At 36.9% G+C, this 18,783-nt stretch overlaps 2 protein-coding genes across 2 annotated transcripts; both read right to left on the reverse strand.

Annotated features, from left to right (window-relative positions):
* Positions 1 to 2,197: 2,197 nt before the first annotated feature.
* On the reverse strand, positions 2,198 to 3,252 carry LOC110774409 (blue copper protein 1a-like). Its single transcript, XM_021978940.2, has 2 exons — positions 3,008 to 3,252; positions 2,198 to 2,727 (listed from the first exon to the last, which is right to left on the reverse strand). Exons 1-2 carry the CDS (start codon positions 3,171 to 3,173, stop codon positions 2,408 to 2,410), a joined length of 486 nt encoding a protein of 161 aa, XP_021834632.2. The 5' UTR covers positions 3,174 to 3,252; the 3' UTR covers positions 2,198 to 2,407.
* Positions 3,253 to 12,386: 9,134 nt separating this feature from the next.
* Positions 12,387 to 17,411, reverse strand: LOC110774410 (5-methyltetrahydropteroyltriglutamate--homocysteine methyltransferase). Its single transcript, XM_021978941.2, has 11 exons — positions 17,250 to 17,411; positions 15,814 to 16,167; positions 15,627 to 15,714; positions 15,320 to 15,447; positions 14,833 to 15,224; positions 14,578 to 14,741; positions 14,225 to 14,305; positions 13,969 to 14,135; positions 13,762 to 13,867; positions 13,128 to 13,580; positions 12,387 to 13,020 (listed from the first exon to the last, which is right to left on the reverse strand). Exons 2-11 carry the CDS (start codon positions 16,161 to 16,163, stop codon positions 12,652 to 12,654), a joined length of 2,298 nt encoding a protein of 765 aa, XP_021834633.1. The 5' UTR covers positions 16,164 to 16,167; positions 17,250 to 17,411; the 3' UTR covers positions 12,387 to 12,651.
* Between the last annotated feature and the right edge of the window lie 1,372 nt (positions 17,412 to 18,783).

Genomic DNA, 18,783 nt, shown 5'->3' on the forward strand with positions numbered 1-18,783 from the left:
TTGATTTTCTCTTGCTTGTCTTATATCATATTTTGATTTGGTGTTATATTGCGATGGGCTTAATTTAACCATTGATTTTAAGAGGGTAAAATAAGCTTCATAAGTGAGGATCTATAATCCAACTGTTAAATAATCCCTTGTGAGAGAATATTAGTAGCCATCTCTAACAAATGTGCCCTCTAGTTTTCAAAAGTTTGTATTTACTTCTCTTTTTTGAAGGTCTTTTTTGCTAAAATATGAGAGAATAATGTTTGTGAGAATTTTATGTATATTTTTCTCCTTCTAGGAAGCCATATTTATAATACTATGACGGCTTAGAGGCCAAGTAAAGTAATTAATTCCTAATTCTATGTACAGAATGAAATCAAGAATAAAGGGAAATCAATTACGATTAATACAAGAATCCTTGGCGTGCAAGGGAAGTCAACGAGTCCACAAGTCACGCCAACACTCCCCCTGAAGTTGGTGCATAGATGTCGATGATGCCCAATTTGTTCAGTGAGTTGTGTAATGCTATACCAGAGACTCCCTTTGTAAATATGTTGGCAACGGATCCATCTTGAGTAAGTCACTTCGAGCCTTGTCAAGTCTATCATCCAATCCATCCAAAAATGTGTAAACTTGATCTTCCTGAATAATGTTGTACTACCTCTTGATATCATACTCATATTTCATCATATTCGGACGACAAAAGTCAATTTCTCTCCACAAACCTTGGAGATTATTGTAGAAGGTTTCAATCAAGCCATCGTCTTGTCACATCCGAGAAACTCGTCATTTAAGGTCATACACCTGAGAGGTGTCAGTTCCATCAAACTAGGTCATGGCAATCACATCCCACACTAGTTTTGTCGTAGGAAATCGAACAAAATTGCTAATCAATGTAGGCTCCATAGAATTGATTAGTCATCCTTTCACAATCGAATTCTCCATTCACCATCATATGAACGTCAGGTGGTGGGACCATAGGCTTGTTTTTGCTCGAAATATACATCTTAAGAACTTAGGACCATAGGCCATAGTTGGTTCATCCAACTTGATTCTGATCTGTGCACGGGAAGATTCATAGGTGACAGTCGAGGTCGGGGTCTTAGTCTTTATCAAGATATGAGTCTGGGTCTGGGTCGGGGTCTTGTTCTGTATCTTCAAAACCTGGGTCTTCTAGCGGCCAATTCTTCTAAGTTCAAGTGAGAACTGGTTGAGGTTCGGCGGTGCTACCTCCATGGGAGATGAAAAAATTGGCATCCCTCATGGTGTCAGTTAAGGTTCTAAACTAGAGTTAACATCAATCCCAAGATCATTGCTGCTCTAATACCATGCTAAAAATATTTGTGGGAATTTTTAGTATATTCTTCTCCTAGTTTCTTTTGTTTACTCTTTCAAAGTTTTGGTCTCTTAGGTCAGCATGTTGCTGTGCATTTGTGTCATTGTCTTTCTCTTCTGCAGAGTTTGGTTCGGTCCCCCCTATTGTTCTTATATCTCTTTTTTGTTTCTTATTAATAAATTATGATCAAGGGGACGGGCGGGGGCCTTCCGGAGTGTTGGTCCCCCCTTTGAGGGTGGTGGATGTTTGTGCATCTGATGACCGATATTGAGGAGCTAATCTCACATAATCCTTTGGTTTATTTTTTAAAAAAATAAAATTACAATTAATACGGGAATCCTTGGGATGCAAGGGAAATCAACGTGTCCACAAGTCACGCCAACATTTTTTCTACATGGAAGCATAGTATGTATATAGGCAAAGAATTGGGTCTTGGTTTGGAATCCCCAACTTATATCCCTTGATTTGTGAGATTTATTTGTCAATTGATTTCATTTGAGTCAATCCTTGATTTAAGGATTTCAACAAATGATTTAGGGAAATGACCAATTAATAAGTATAATGTATTCCATTTTTGACATATGATTTTTTTTTTTTAATCAAACATATGATTTTATTTGATTGATGATGTTTCTTAAATGCTAAAACGTGTCACCTCCAACTCCCTGTATCATATGTCACGTGTAATTTGTATGAGACCCAGAACTTAGATGAGTCGACTTGAACTAATCAAGTTGTCAAACTTTGAATTATTAACCACCAAAATTATGGTTTCTACAAGACTCACAAGTGCCATTAAATTTCAATTCATAATAAATTTGGATATATGCTAATAACATGATACAATTGATCCAAAAACAAAAAAACAAAAAAAAAACATGATACAAGAGCAGATTCAGATGGGAAATTACATCAATATTGCTAGCTCAGCATCTAATACAGAACAAAATTCCCTTATTTTATTTTCCACAAAATTATTATAATCATAGAATTAAAGAAAAAACAAAATGTTTTATTAATGTATGTGTCTTAATTTGGTGTATTTTTATTCATATGCATTTGGGGACGAGTTGAAGATGAAGATCAGGCAGCAACAGCTATGAAAACTCCAACAATGGCGGCCATGAAGACTTGGTATCCAGAAAAGATGAAACCACGAACAGCAGAGGATGGAGCTGGGGCAGGCGAACCCTCCATAACATTGATGGTAAGTTTCTGGCCCAAATCAGCACAGTGGTTCTTAGTAGAACAAATGTACCATTTTTTTCCAGCAATCTTTAGCTCTATTTTGTCGTTTCCAGAGGTAAGTGGTGGTTGATCATTTGTTGTTGGCTTAACACATTCCTTGAACCCAGTTCCATTCACCTTGAACACATTGTGTGGGGGGGACTGGTAGTTGAACACTGCATGCATGCATAATATATGTTCATAAATTAATTAATATTCATGGATATATGTAGTTTTGAAAGAAAAAAGGAACTGATCACATCAAATCTGGTTTTTGTAAGTTAATTATTAATTATGCTAAGAGTAATGTTTGTTTTCTAAACAACTGCTTAGTTTCGACCGCTCGTTTTGACAAAACCAAATGGTTGAATGGCCTATATTCACGGTTTAGCAATATAAACATCTTAAAACATCTTCTATATTATGTTAAAAGTATAATCGGAATGTATATATTACCTAGTGTATCACCAACATAAAATACTTTGTCTTTGGCCCAAGCTTGGTAGTCAATACCAGTTGTCCAGCCGCTAGCATCTCCAACGACGAACTCCGTTGCCATGGAAATTGTAGGAAGAAGAATCACAACCATGGTAATTAGGGTGACAAACTTAATCGAAGCCATTGGAGCTAATTATTTGATATATCCCTTAATGATTAGGAAATTTTTGTGTTAGCTCTCTCAGTAGGTATACTGTTTTGTATAAGTTCTGGGAATGTTTGGTCTATTTATACATTTTCTCTTGCTGAATAATTCATTGAAAACCTCGAATGAAAGACAAAACTTGAAGACTGCCTTTGGTCGGCTTATCACACTATGTTGCAAATAAAATAATATGGTCGGCTTTAATATGCTTTTTAACTACTAAGTTTAGAGAATGAACGGGGAAAATTATGTTTTGCTTTGTAAAGAGTTACAACTTAGGGTAACATAAATCATAAATTGAAGTAAATATGTACATAACCTAAAGTTTATGTACTATTTCAATTTCCATTAATATATAGCTTAAAATATGTCTGCAAATTGCAATGTTCTATCTTTCTGCTAAGAATATTTTATAAGGCATCGCTCTTTCGTTAAAAAAATATATATATTTATATATATATATATATGGAGCTTTGGTTGAGGGATTCCTCGAATAAGCTTATTTAATAGACACTCTTATAAGGCCCACTCCGTATTGTATTTCATTAATCCCCTTCTATTGAGGGATCCCTCAAATAATTTTATAATATGTAAATATTTGAATATAGTCCGTCTATTTTATATAGTGAAATTCCTTTTTCAAATTTTTTTTTTGAAACCTCAAAGTTTTTTTTTTTTTTATGCGGGAAGTTTTATTATAAGTTGGTTTCTATAATGTATCAACTTTTTCATTTTTCATATTCTTTTATTAGTTTTTAGTTTTTTCCTTTTTTTTTAATTGATATTTCACTGTGTAGCTCTATAGGGACTAGATTCAAAGATAAATTACACACATTGGATATTCTGGATTTTATTATATGCTTCTCTGGATCCCAAAACGCCGTATGGACAATCTATGCTTCTGTTTCAAGCTGTAATAAAAGAACAACAAGAAGGTTACTTCTTTGGAAATATAAATCTTGCCGGCTTGGCTGTTTTTGGACATGTCAAAGCATATACACATATTTTTGTTTTCTTTTAGTTTTTGTTTTCCACAATGAGAATGATGTGATGGTGTTTGGGCCAATTTCATCGTAATTAAATAATTTTCATGGCTTTAAAGGAAATTAATAATTAAATACCCAATAAAGGGTGAAGGGCGTTTAGAGCATCCAAAATGAGCTCCCTAAATCATCTTGACAAATTTTAGGGAGGAATTGGAAAAATACAACTCCAACTATGCTCCCTATCCACCTCCTAAAATAGGGAGACTTCTAGGAGTTCCTAAATCTGAGGAGAGAGAAAGGACTGCTAATGATTCCTTATAATTTGATGGTGCTTTATTTTAGGAGTACTTTAAACCTTTAATTAATGTTAACTATTTTTTTTTTTTTTTATAGAGATGGACCAATTAAAAAAGAGTTCTAGCATTTATGACTCCTTAAAATAGAGAGTATAATTGGTGTTCAAATCTTATAGAGAGCTCATAAAATAACTTTTATATGTTGCGAGTTAAATTTTAATAAAAAAAATAAAGAGCATGATTGTAGATGCTTATCTCCATTTTTACATGGGTTTAGCTTGAAAGTACAAGGCAGATCATTAAACGCTATTCAGAGCTTATCAACCAAATCTCATGCAAATTGCTGGATGTTTTACCAACTTACATCATTTGGACGACAATCTAGCTTTGCTTAATTTTAGAAAGGATTGATTGGTAGCTACTCCCTAAGAGCATCCACAATCGGGTACCTAAACCACCTCGTTAGACAAATTTTAGGGAGGATTTGGAAAAATACAACTCCAACCATGCTCCCTATCCAACTCCTAAAATAGGGAGACCTATAAGGATCTCCTAAATTTGAGGAGAGAGAAAGGACTCTTAGTCAATGGCTTCCTATAATTTAATGCTGCTTTATTTAATGAGTATTTCAAACCTTTAATTAATGTTAATTAATTTTTATATTATTTTTTAATAGAGATGGACCAATTAAAAAAGAGTTATAGCATTTATGACTCCCTTAACTAGAGAGCATGATTGGAGTTTAAATTTTATAGAGAACTCCTAAAATAACTTTTATATGTTTTTAGCTAAAATTTAACTAAAAAATAGAGAGCATGATTGTGGATGCTCTAATGGCACAACTATGTTTTTTGTTGATACAATTTCATCAAATGACACTATATTATTGAGAAGTCAAGGCTGAAAAATGGGACAATCTCTCAACCACATTTCAACTTGATCAAATTAGTAAAGCAAACAAAAACAACAATTGTAATGCAACTACTACTCTTATAACAAAACAAGCTTCAATCAATAAAGTAAAACGAAAATAGAAACTACAATCAACTAGTACTCTATAATAAAACAAATGTAAATATCAAGCAACACTTAAACACTCTCAAAAACAAGATTTTTAGAAACTCAAACAATAGGTTTAAAAAAATCTCAAAACAAGATCTGATCATGAATTAGAAAAATCAAAACCACTAGAACTAAAACCTCACTTAAACAGTAATGAAAAAAAATACTACTAAAATATGAAACCTAATATGAGAATATTTGTTTGTGGGAATTTTCTGTGTATTATTCTCCTTGTAAGAGGTTATATTTATAATACAACCTAACTTTGAAGGGCAAGTAAATAATAAATTCATATTTGTATTTACAGTAGGAAATCAGGAATTAAAGTAAATCAATTACAATTATAATAGGAATTCTTGGTGTGAAAGGAAAGTAAGTCAATGGTCCACAAGTCATGCCAACACTCCCCTTCACGTTGGTGCATAGATGTCGCCAATGCCCAACTGATCCAATGAATTGTGGAATGTTTTACTGGAAATCGTCATTGTCAAAATATCTGCCAATTGATCCTCCGAATTTACGAAAGGAAATTGAATCACTTTAACTTTGAGCTTCTGTTTGATATAGTGTCGATCTACCTCAACATGTTTGGTGCGATCATGTTGAACTGGATTATGTGCAATAGCTATTGCAGCCTTGTTGTCACAAAAGAGATTCATTAAGGATGTAGGTCTATACCCAAGTTCAGTAAGCAACCTTTTTAACCAAATGAGTTCGCAAATTCCTTTGGTCATACCTCTGAACTCGGCTTCTGCACTAGAAAAGGTCACCACCTTCTGTTTCTTGCTCCTCCATGTAACCAAATTACCTCCCACGAATGTGAAGTAACTGGATGTGGATTTAATATCGGTTGTACTTCCTGCCCAATCTGCATCTGTGTAACCATCAATATCCAGATGACCATGTTTTGAGAACACAAGTCCTTTTTCGGGTGCAAACTTCAAATATCTAAGTATCCGAAGAACTACATTCATGTGGTCTTCACTCGGAGAATGCATAAATTGACTGACGATGCTCACCGCATAAGCAATGTCAGGCCGAATATGAGACAAGTAGATCAATCTTCCCACTAACCTTTGATATCTTTCTTTGTTAGTTGGAACTTGATCTGTGTATTCTCCAAGATGATGATTCTAAACAATAGAAGTGTCTACAGGTTTGCAATCTAACATTCTTGTGTCTATCAACAAGTCCAAGACATATTTTCTTTGAGAGAGAAATATGTCTTGTTGTGATCGGGCCACCTCAATCCCCAAGAAATATTTGAGTACACCTAGATTATTCATCTCAAATTCAGTAGCCAAATAGTATTGTAGCTGAGATATTTCATGTTTATCATTCCCAGTAATAATCATGTCGTCAACATAGATTATTAAAACTATTACCTTCCCTTTCTGATGTTTCTAGAATAGAGTATGATCTTAGTTACTCTGTCGGAAACCATTGTTCTTCACTACCATGGTGAACCGCCCAAACCATGCACGTGGTAACTATTTCAGTCCATACAACGCCTTTCGTAATTTGCATACTGTTCTAGTCAAAGTAGTATTATATCCAGGAGGAATGTCCATATACACCTCTTCCGTGAGTCCTCCATGTAGGAAAGCATTATTTACATCAAACTAGTGTTGTGGCCAATCCAAATTAGCTGCGAAGGATAGTAAGATTCTCACTGTGTTCAATTTTACAACTTGTGCAAAGCTTTCTTTATAATCTACACCATAAGTCTGTGTGTACCCTTTCACCACAAGTCTTGCCTTGTATCACTCCATAGATCCATCAACATTGTGTTTTATGGTAAACATCCATCTACATCTGACAGTTTTTTTTCCTTATGGTAAAATTTCCAATGTCCAAGTATGATTCTTCTCAAGAGCTTTCTCCTTTATAGCTTGAACCCACTTAGGATCTTTCAATGCTTCAGCAACCTTAGTTGGGATACAATTGATGCATAAAGGCCTTGAGTGGTTCAGACAGCTTCTCAATGGATATATGATTCGCAATTGGATACTTTGATGTCTTGCCAATATCAGGTGAATAACGGTTTGGTGGCTTCCCACGATTTTTCCTGAAAGGTGATTGGTATCCAATAGATTTATCCTCTAAATTCACAAGTGTGATAGGAGTAGTTACCTCAAGGATATTCTCATGAGATTGGTCCGTTAGTACTATTGAGTTAGAAGGGGGGTCTTCATCTTGTCGTTCTGTATTGTCTGTAGGTGTGGGACTCGGACTAAAAACATCTTCACAGGGGTCAAGCAGGTCAGGAAATTGATCACTGTGAATAGGGGATTGACCACTGTGAATAGTCTTGCCTTCTTCATTTTCCAAATTGTTCCAATTCTGCTCTTCACTTTGTATCTCCCCATGAAGCGTAGAATTGGATGATGGGTCATGAAAGAACATCTCATATTCCAAAAAGGTCACATCCAAAGTAACATAAGTACGTCAGGTATGAGGGTGATAACATCAATAGCCTTTTCGATGAGTGGCATAACCCACAAAAACACAACGAAGCACACAGGGATCAAGTTTGCTATGTTGATTTTTGTGGAGATGAACGAAGGCCACACATCCAAAGATTTGAGGTGTGAGAACCAAAACAGAGGGCAGGGGCCTGTGTTGCGGAAGCATTTGTAAGGGAGTTTTAAACGTCAATACACTAGAAGGCATGCGGTTGATCAGGTGAACTGCGGTGACAATAGCATCATTCCAGTGATGTCTAGGAACATGAGTGCCAATCAGAAGTGCTCGGGCGGTTTCAAGAAGATGCCAATTTTTTCGTTCAGCAACACCATTTTGTTGTGGTATTTGAGGACAAGTCGTCTTATGGATAATTCCATGTTGTTGGAAGTAAGCCTGAAAGTCATGATTGACAAATTCTCCACCATTGTCTGAGCGAAGAATTTGTATTTGAGCATTAAACTGAGTTTTCATCTATTTATGGAAGAACTGAAAACGAAAAAACACTTCGTTTTTATTCTTTAGCAAATAAAGTCATGTCATCCATGTACAATGATCTACGAATGTGACAAACCACCGAACGCCAGAATGAGAAATGATAGGTGAAGGTCCCCAGACATCAGAATGAATTAACGAAGTAGTACACTTGTTCATACTCAACGAATATGGCACACGGTGACTCTTGTCCAAAGTATGGAATCCATAACCAGTACCATTACTGGTCGTATCGCGTTGTGTTCGATCTTTGAGAGTAGCCCACCATTCGAGGTAGCCATGCAATTTAAAATAAGTCTCACGAGTGTGTCTTGGATCACCACAATATGTGCAATCTCGTCCATGTGTCGGGGTCGTTAGTCGGGAAGTCATAATCTGTGCAGAGGAAGATGCATAGGATACAGGTTTAGTAGGAATCCGGATCGAGATTTGAGCTTGAGTTGGGGCCGGAGTCGGAGTCGAAGTCGAGATTTGGGTCTGAATCAAAGACAAATTTGGGGTCAGGGTCGTCATCGTCGTAGTCGGGGTCGAGGTCGTCAAAATAAGATCCTTATTCAGGATCGAGTTCGGGGTCATCAAAATAGGATCCTGATTCAGGATCGGGTTCTGCATCTGCAGGAGCTAAGCCACCTGAGCACTCAACTCGACTCTGGTTGGTTGAGAATGAGAGAAGGATTCAGTGGTGCTACCTCCATGAGGGTTGAAAAAATCATCAACCCCCATAGCGACGGCGGGGATTTGAAACTAGAGTCAACAATTTCAAGATCGCCGCTCTGATACGATGCTAAAATATGAAACCTAATATGAAAATATTTGTTTGTGGGAATTTTCTGTGTATTCTTCTCCTTGTAGGAAGTCATATTTATAATATAACGAAACTTTAATGGGCAAGTAAATGATAAATTCATATTTCTATTTACAGTAGGAAATCAGGAATTAAAGTAAATATTATAATTATAATAGGAATTCTTGGTGTGAAAGGAAAATAAGTCAATTATCCACAAGTCCTGCCAACAAATACCATTCAAATTCACTGAAAACCTCCTTGTTAACAAATTCTAATCCACGTCCTATAAAAAATAAAAAATCAAACAAATTCTAATCCACACTCCAGAACAAATCAAAACCTCATAAGCATAATTAATAACTCAAGAGTTACATAGTATCAACCAACTCAAGATGGGCAACATATGGGTAGGGTTTGTTTTTAATTCTTTTTATTTTTGGGCTGGGCTTATAACATATAGGGATTTTATTTTTTGAAATATTTTGGGCTGGGCAGGCTGGGTGCCTGCCCTTTGCATAGCCCCGCCACTAGAAAGAAGAGTGCATAGAAAGGGCAACCAATTGGAAGCACAATTTGGAATTGAAGTCAGGTTGTGGTCTGATATCCAAGAAAGACACTGAAGATATATACTCTGTCTAACCCACAATCCAATCATTTCTGCAAATTTGTTGTGGGCTTGTTAGATGGCATGAGATGTTTGCGGGGTAAATAGACCCCACCTCCCCCCACACCCCATATAACAAAGAAGTTAAAGAAAAGCTTTGGTGGAAAAGAATTCAATCCCATTTCGTCTATTTTGAACCCCGTGTTTTTCAACTTTCGAGGAAAATGTCGTTGCCGTTGGGTGAAATGGAAATGGCGTTGGCCTTCTGAAAATATTCTGTTTCAAAGAGAAAGGGGTAAATGGTCATTTTACAAAATGTAAACTTGTCTTTAAAATTTTAAAGATAAAATGGATAGAAAAATAGGATATGTTGGTGGAAATAGCAGCATATAATTGAATAATCAACATTTCAAGATTAATAAAACCTAATAAATTCAAATTGGGCCAAAATTCAAATTGGGTCTTTAGAGCATTTCCAGCAATGTAGCCAAGGGGAGTGCTGGGGGGGGGAAGCCCAAAATGCTGTTTCCAGCAACAAAAAGTGGCCCGAGCAAGGAGTGGGACCCAGCGAACTGGGCTGGCCCGAGCGCCAAAACGAGTTTTGGAGATGACGTCAGCGCGCTGACGTCACGACGACGTCAGCCCTGGCGTTCAAATTTTTTTAACCTTGGCTCGTGCAGCATACGCGCCAACTTTTAAAAAAAATTGACGCGCCCGCTACAGTACCCCAACGGCTAGCTTCCACATGTCAGCGCCTGGGCTCTCCGATCTGATTTTTTCCTCCAATCCAATGGCAACCAATTTTTGTGCAATAAAAAAATGAAAAAATATTTAAAAAATACCCAAAAATTCTGAATTTTTTTTTTCTATAAATACCTACCAAAACTCTTCACTTTCAACACCAAATCCTCATACACGTAGGCAGAGGCGGACCTTATTTTCATTTTCAACATTTAAGTGAATGTCTTTGTCCTTTTACTTTTATTTATTTTTATATTACTCCATTTACTTAAGTTTACAATGTAAATAAGGAAGTACCCCCCATTTGGATTCAAATAAAAATACTAGAAAATCAAATTCCCACCAAATCAAAATATGAAAAATCGGTTTTAGTGCAAAACGATTTAGGCTAAAAATGATGGCTCATTAAGTCAATATATACTTCATACTAAAACCCCATAAAATCAAGTTTTCTTATTTGATGTGTAAGGAACAAAAGCCGCCAAAAATTATCTTGAGAAAATGATTATTCCGAAAAATCATTTTTCATACTTAGTCAATATTGCACCTCCGCTAAAAAATTTCTGGATCCGCCAGTGCACATTGGAACTCAAAAATCTTACCCGAAAATATTATCCAAAATAATTATTTAAGTAAAAAAAGTTGTGAAAAAAACAAAAAAATGAATAGTAGTTGCCATGGCAAAGGGCAACTGCTGAAAACACACATAGCTTAATATGGCAAGGGCAGCCACTATTCACGTGAATAATAGCTGCCCTAGCCCCCCCCCCCCCCTTGCCATGGCAAGGGGCAAACTGCTGGAAGTGCTCTTAGCATATCTAGATTTCAATTTCTTTTTTCTTTTTTTTTTTCTTTTTTTTCCAAGAAAAGGAATTTTATAATCTGATTCGATCTCTGGGCCAACTTATGAACAATGTTGTGCCTCGTCTAGTCGGTCTCCTTAATCGTCAGTACTTAAAAGGCCCTAGCATTACCATCGAGAAATCTTCCTTTTCTTAAAGACAAACGCGTACATTAGTATCTCCAGTTAAGGTATTAAACAACCATACTGGAGGTACAAAGTCTCAATAAAAACTACCACCTGCCCTACAAGCAAAAGATGCAATCTCGTGAGCAGCTTTGTTATAACTGCAAGGTGCATATACAAAGGTTACTTCTTAGAATTCTTGAATCGCAGCCTGGATGTCGAAAAGAATACTATCCACCTCCACGTTCACAGTCCTCTCCTCCACCATATGAATGGCAACTTGGGAATCAAACTCAACCAGCACACTAGAGAAACCTCCGTGTTGGCAAGCTAACAGAACTGCACGTATGCAATCCATCTCCTCCACGAGAAACCTCCTTGTTGCTTTGCGGATTTCATTTTCTTTTCCTAAACTTAATTATTCTCAGTTTTTACCCAACTAGTGGGTTTTCGGGTTCATTGTTATGACTTTTCAGTTGGCAACTTACCGCATAAGTGTAAGGAGAATGACACATGTCATGAGAAAAATAGAGAAGGTCCAAAATAGAAGGTTAGTAGCATTTAAACTAAAAGGTGAAGCTTTATCAATCAATTTTTCCATTGCCTACAACCCAAGCGGAAATGCTAAAATGTAACCTATTTCTAAGGCTCTGGTTCAAAGGAAATCGGTTGGAAGTAACATATAATTTCGAAATAAGTGCATTTTTATGAACGCAATTTTTTTGTTGCAGGCACTAAGAGGATTGATATAAAAATGAGGAATAGGCTTGGAAACATGGACACCACACAACTTTGTAATGAGATTTCTTCATTTATCATGATGTACACCAATCAGTTTGGTGCCTTTGAAAATGACAAAGAGGCAGGGCCTCAAAAATACAAAAATATCAAGAGGAGAAAAACAAACAAAAAGAAGAAGATAAAATGCTCTCAAGAGCACATTAAAAGCCTACTAGATATTTCAACACACGGTTATTTGAACCAATAAAACATGATTACAGAACCGTTTCAAGTTCATGTAATGCAATAGAATTCACGCTTCCTTTCTCAAATCATTCACTTGGCACTGGCGAGCTGGGTGCGGAGGAGCTTGGCAGCAGCAACCATGTTACTGAGGGCTGGGTTCACTTCAGCGTACTTGCGAGTCTTGAGACCACAATCAGGGTTAACCCACAAGATGTTTGTCTCGAGCACTGCAAGCATCTTGTTGATCCGGTCTGCAATCTCTTCGGTTGATGGTATTCTTGGAGAGTGGATGTCGTAGACACCAGGGCCAATGCCAGCACCGTACTTCACTCCCTCGCGGAAGACTGAAAGGAGCTTCTCATCTGAACGAGAATTCTCAATGGTGATCACATCAGCATCCATGTCAATGATTGAGTGGATGATGTCGTTGAAGTTGGAATAGCACATGTGAGTGTGAATCTGTAGGTTTGTTTAAAAACAAAACCGGTTCAGAAAATAGAAGTAATTAAAAAGAACAGAGAAAACAAATGCTTACAATTAAAGAAAACAGAGAAGTGGAAAAAGACCTGAGTAGTGTCCTGCACACCACAGTTGGTGATCCTGAAGGAGTGGACAGCCCAATCCAAGTAGAAAGCTTGCTCAGACTTCCTTAGGGGCAACCCCTCTCTCAAAGCAGCCTCATCAATTTGAATAACATTGATACCAGCTTTCTCAAGATCCTCCACTTCATCCTTGATGGCCAAAGCAATCTGGTAGGTAGTCTCGAATCGGGGCTGGTCATTTCTAACAAAGGACCAGTTAAGAATGGTGACAGGGCCGGTAAGCATTCCCTTCATTGGGCGGGCAGTCATGCTCTGAGCAGCAGATGACCAGAACACGGTCATTGGGTTGGGACGGCTCACATCACCGTAGATGATCGGTGGCTTCACACATCGAGATCCATAAGATTGCACCCAGCCATTGACGGTAAAGGCAAAGCCTGATAATTGCTCTCCAAAGTACTCAACCATATCATTCCTCTGCCATGAGAAGATACAAATAATGAATTAGAGGGACGCATAAAAAGAAGAAATCTTAAAATAGATGAAAAATAAGACAGAATTTCCAGTTCTCTTTAATTGATAATAACTAAAAAGAATTAAGCAGTAGAATCTCTCTCTCTTCACTTTCTTGAAGCGACATTCATAAAGGAAATCTCACCTCGGGCTCCCCATGGACAAGGACATCAATGTCGAGCTCTTCCTGAAGCTTGACAACTTTGCTAATTTCCTCCTTAATGGCCTTGACATACTCCTCCTCAGAAATCCTGAGTACAGCACACATCAGCACAATTACTAATGCATTATTAATGAAATAGTTGTGATTCACATCTTTTATGAAAAATACAGAACAATTATTTTCACTCACTTCTTGGCCTTGTATTCACGACGGACCCTCCTGAGTTCAATGGTCTGAGGGAATGATCCAATGGTGGTAGTTGGGAGAATTGGAAGGTTAAGCTTCTTCTGTTGAGCATCAAGTCTAGCACTTACATTAGTAGCACGTCGGTGGTCAGAACCCTTCAACGCAGCAGCCTGCAAGGCAAAAGAAAAAGTCAATTCAAAGTACAAAACCATTTTAACAGCATGTCAATTGGAAAGGCTTATGAATTGAAAGTACTTACAGCCTTTTGAACAGCCTCATTGGTCACTCTTGGGGAGGACTTCCTTGAAGCCTGAGCTGTGGCATTAGCAGAGAAAAATGCCTGATGACAAAAACATGAAAGGTGAGTTATAATTAGGGATCAATACCACACAAACAGATAAACAAAACTCAAAAGAACCCTGAGAAACCAATGCTGAAGTGAACAATGTCAAACTCCAAAATGAGCAATACATATAATATTATACTGCCAACTCTTCTAACTTTATGATTATTATAAATAATTGTGCCTCCAAACTTAATTATATGCCAAAATGCACGAAATTTGTGCTTTATGAACAAATCTGATCACCCAAATGAAAAATAAGGTTTTACCTCATCCTTGTGACCAGCCAAGGCCTTGGCCAAAGCATTAACTTCAACAATTTTCTGGGCAGCAAAAGCGAGCCAAGATTTTATTTCCTGGTCCAGCTTGGTCTCGTTAACAAGATCAACAGCAGTGTGAAGAAGAGAGCAGGAGGTGGAGACAACAAGTTTATCTGCACAGGACAAACAAATAATTAATGAAATGCAACTTTAGAAACTAAATTATTTGACATTATCACTAAAAACTGCGGACAAGTTGAATACCTTTGCCAACAATGCCTTCAAGAGTCTGTAAAGTACTTAGGGAGGCAGAAAGATCATTAGCCCAAATGTTCCTTCCATCAACCAATCCGGCAAAGAGGTATTTTCCCTTAGGGAATTCACCCTTAATCAAATCAAGGGTCTTAGTACCACGAACTAAATCAAAACCATATGCAGTGACACCTTTCAAGGAAGTGAGGGTCTTGAATGCCTCAGCAGGAATATCAGCAAAGTAGGTCTCAATAAGAACATTCAAGCCAGATAGAGTTGATTCCAGGTGAGAGTAGGCATCAGTGAATGCTTGCAACTTGTGAGAATCAAGATCCATAACAAGCGTGGGCTCATCAAACTGAATCCATGAAGCTCCAGCAGCCTTAAGCTCAGATATAACTTCCCTAAACAGATATTCATAGTTGGAATAATTAGTTGGATACTCAAAATTATCAGAAGCAAGACAAAGTGTATATCTGATATACAAAGAGTATCTTACTTGTAGATTGGAATGATTTTTCCAAGAAGAGAGAGAAGAGAAAAGGACTTCTCAACACCCTTTGCTGGTTTCGAAAGCAACAAGTATGACACAGGACCAACAAGGACTGGAATGGTGTCCACTCCAAGCTGCATAAGAAAGATTGGATTAAGTTTTCACCATAATTAACGTGGTAAACAGACTAGGATTTCCCTTCAGATATGCATGTGTTTGTGTTTACTTGTGTGCCTCTCTGCCTATGTGTGCAGACATATATACAGAACAAATGATATAGAGAATAGAGAATGAACATATCATATATACATACCGCCTTAGCCTCCTTGTATTCCTCGACGGCCTTGTGAGAAGCATAGGAGAAGTTGACATCAGGTCCCAACTCAGGGACAATGAAATGGCTGGATTAGTACATTAATTAAGTTAGTATAAACCATACGAATGCATAATAATATGTTGATACTTTTAATAAACATAATGCTGAGAGAGGGATTACGTACTAGTTGGTATCAAACCACTTGGTCATCTCCATAGCAGGAACTGAGGCATTTCCTCTGGCCATGGAGAAGTATGTGTCAAATCCAATCTCACCACCATTCCATCCATATCTTGGTGGAACAGCCCCGAGCAATGCAGTGGTGTCAAGCACCTGATCGTAGTATGAGAAAGTGTTGCTGGGGATGTGCTTGATCCCAGTATCCGCCATCTGCTTCCAGATGGAAGATCTCAGATCAGCTGCCACCTTCTGCAAATCTTCGGCACTGCTCTTCCCATCCCAGAAAGATTCCAAAGCAAACTTGAGCTCTCTCTTGGGGCCCATACGAGGGTATCCAACAATGTGAGACGCCATTTCTCTGTTTGATCAGATCAACAACCAACACAACTTAGCTGACTTAACAACTAGAAAAAGAAACATTTTCACGATAAGTTTAAGAAAAGTTTAAGTTACATCATGTCAACCATTCAAAACACCCCGACAGAGACAATTATTATGTAAGCATTTTTTTGCTTCAAGAAAAGAGTTGATTGAAACCAAGAACAACAAAAGTTTATACCCTCCGAAAATTTCAAATGACAACAGATTCACAATAGAGCTTCCTTAGTTATGATTATTATGTAACTAAATAATATCAGAATTGATTTAAAAGAATCAAAATAAATAAATTTTATGAAACGTCTCTGTTATCTTCATGTGGAAATGAAAGAAAAAGTATTGATACTGAGACATCCTGAAGAACTACATAGATGCTTGAATTATAAACACTCAATCAAATCCAACCAGAGAACCTACAACCTTATATAGCAGAACTTTGTGCTTATGGATCTAATGTTTAAAGCAAGGAATCTCATCCTGAAATCGTAGTATAGCAGAGAAACGGTTGAAAGAGAAATAGTCTCACTTATAGATCTAATGCTCTACATGCAGGGAATTTATCTGAACCACTTAAGAAAATCAAATTTTTATTTGACCTTATCTTTAAGAAAATCATAACAGCCAAAAAGAAACCCACTTGACTCAGAGATCTACAGCAAAACCCAAAAACAGATCTACAAATACCAAAACCATAACATACTCAGATCTGCAACCCAATATGCCCAACAACCAAAATCCCAATGCCACCAAATGTTCATTCAATTAAACCAAAAGGGTATCCGAAAAATCCAAAATTTTCGCAAAATCCAACACAGAATCGCAGAAGTGGACACTAACCAGTGTAGATCTCAGCGTAAAACCAAAAAATAAAATCAATTTTTTTACAAATGGTAGACAAAAGAGTGAAAGGTAAGCTCTAGATCACGTTGGCATGGCAAAAGGGTTGGAAATGATGAGAGAAATAAAACAGCAATACACAGGGGTCTGAGAGAGAAGCCTAAAAGAAGAGAGAGATAATAATAGGAGGAACGGAACCAGAAAATGGAGGGAGGGTCTTCGTACCTTTCGGAGGTAAAGAAGACTTGACTGGTTCTTTCTTCTTCTTCTTCGCTTGGTTCAGTTACTAGCGTAGAAGAGAGAGGAGCGAGTTCGAATGGCTCACTCTCGCCTTATTTATAGCCAAATGCACTTGCGTGGCTTTCTGCTTAGATCTGGGATTCTACCCCTGGCTTTGCCCACTCTTTCCCACGCTCATTAATTTTTTCTTTTTTCAGTTTTTTCTTTTTATTTTTTTCCGGACTTTTTTTTAATTTTATTGACACTGAAAACGTGGTTTTGTTTTTTTAACTAATTTGGAGACGACGCGCTTGTTTTGGTGGTTAGTGTGGTGGGTTTTGGGCGATGCGGTAGGTGAATGCCTTTGGTGGGTCCCACCCCTACATGCCTTGGGGAGTTGGTGGGGTTGGAAACCGGAGAGGATTGGACTATAGGGAGAGAGGAGTAATATACGTAGATTCTTATCTGCAGCCGTTTCTTTGAATGAATTCCATTTTCTGATCTTGCTTTTAAATTTTATTTGTTTGTTTCAAACGGATTGATTTTCATAGCGAAAAATCAAAACTAAATACAAATTTTTTTAATTAAATGTGTTTATGCTGTAAATTGGAATGTTAATTTGCGAATAAAACCAAATGGTGGGGTTAATTTGCTGAAGGCCAATCATCTAGGATGTTTAAGGCTCCATTTCGATGGAGAGATTTCAAATCTATGAATTTAGAAGACATTATAATTAAGGTAAAAAAGATGATGAACCTCCCAACAATGTGTATAGACTATTATAATTCATGTATGTTCAAATTTCGACAAGAAAGAAAAGAAGAAAACAAATGAATTTCAAATGTACAACATCTAGTTATTTCAAATACATTCATTCTGATGTGGTTGTTGTTTTTAGAGATATTTATTCAAAAACTCATTTTAACATGATATATTATATAAAAATCCATATAGAGCCTATTTGGAAAGAACAACCCAAAAACTAGCCATTTGTCATTTTCTAATTAGTACTAGTGTGTTAAAATTTTATAGGACCCAATTAGAAAATGACAAATGGCTAGTTTTTTATTTTTCTCTCCAAATAGGTTCTATAATGGTTTTTGTATAATATGTTATGTTAAAATAGACCTATTTGTGAAAAGTCCTTGTTTTTATTGCAAATTTAGCTTTGTTGTCAATTCCAAATCCCTTCTTTCAAATCCTTTCATCCAAACGGAGTCTGAAAGTTCTCCAAATAATTTAACAAGAATACTACTCCAACACCAATTTTTGGAAAACAACTTATGTGTGCTGAAGGCCAATTTTTGGAAAACAACTTATATACCTTGACATACATAATGTTATCGAGAGAAAAAATTAAGTTGAATCATGATCCAATTAAATGTATGTGTGATGTGTGGGAAAAAATAAAAAGGAATGACTATAATGTGTCAAAAAAATTTGGAGAGGTGAGAGAATTGAATTATGTACCATGTTGCCCTTCCAACTGGACACGTAGTATTGGAGTGGAACCAAGGTATTAAATAGCGATATTATCTCG

This window comes from Prunus avium, chromosome 7 (assembly GCF_965620075.1).
Source record: "Prunus avium chromosome 7, drPruAviu1.hap1.1, whole genome shotgun sequence".
Taxonomy (NCBI): domain Eukaryota; kingdom Viridiplantae; phylum Streptophyta; class Magnoliopsida; order Rosales; family Rosaceae; genus Prunus; species Prunus avium.

Bases quoted from the DNA above. Each gene is read 5' to 3' on its own strand.
- LOC110774409 (XM_021978940.2), bottom strand. From the start codon at position 3,173: ATGGCTTCGATTAAGTTTGTCACCCTAATTACCATGGTTGTGATTCTT. The intron at 2,728-3,007 runs GTAATATATACA...GCATGCATGCAG, and splicing joins TTATGTTGGTGATACACTAG to TGTTCAACTACCAGTCCCCC.
- LOC110774410 (XM_021978941.2), bottom strand. From the start codon at position 16,163: ATGGCGTCTCACATTGTTGGATACCCTCGTATGGGCCCCAAGAGAGAG. The intron at 15,715-15,813 runs GTACGTAATCCC...GTACTAATCCAG, and splicing joins AAGTGGTTTGATACCAACTA to CCATTTCATTGTCCCTGAGT. The intron at 15,448-15,626 runs GTATGTATATAT...TTTCTTATGCAG, and splicing joins AATACAAGGAGGCTAAGGCG to CTTGGAGTGGACACCATTCC.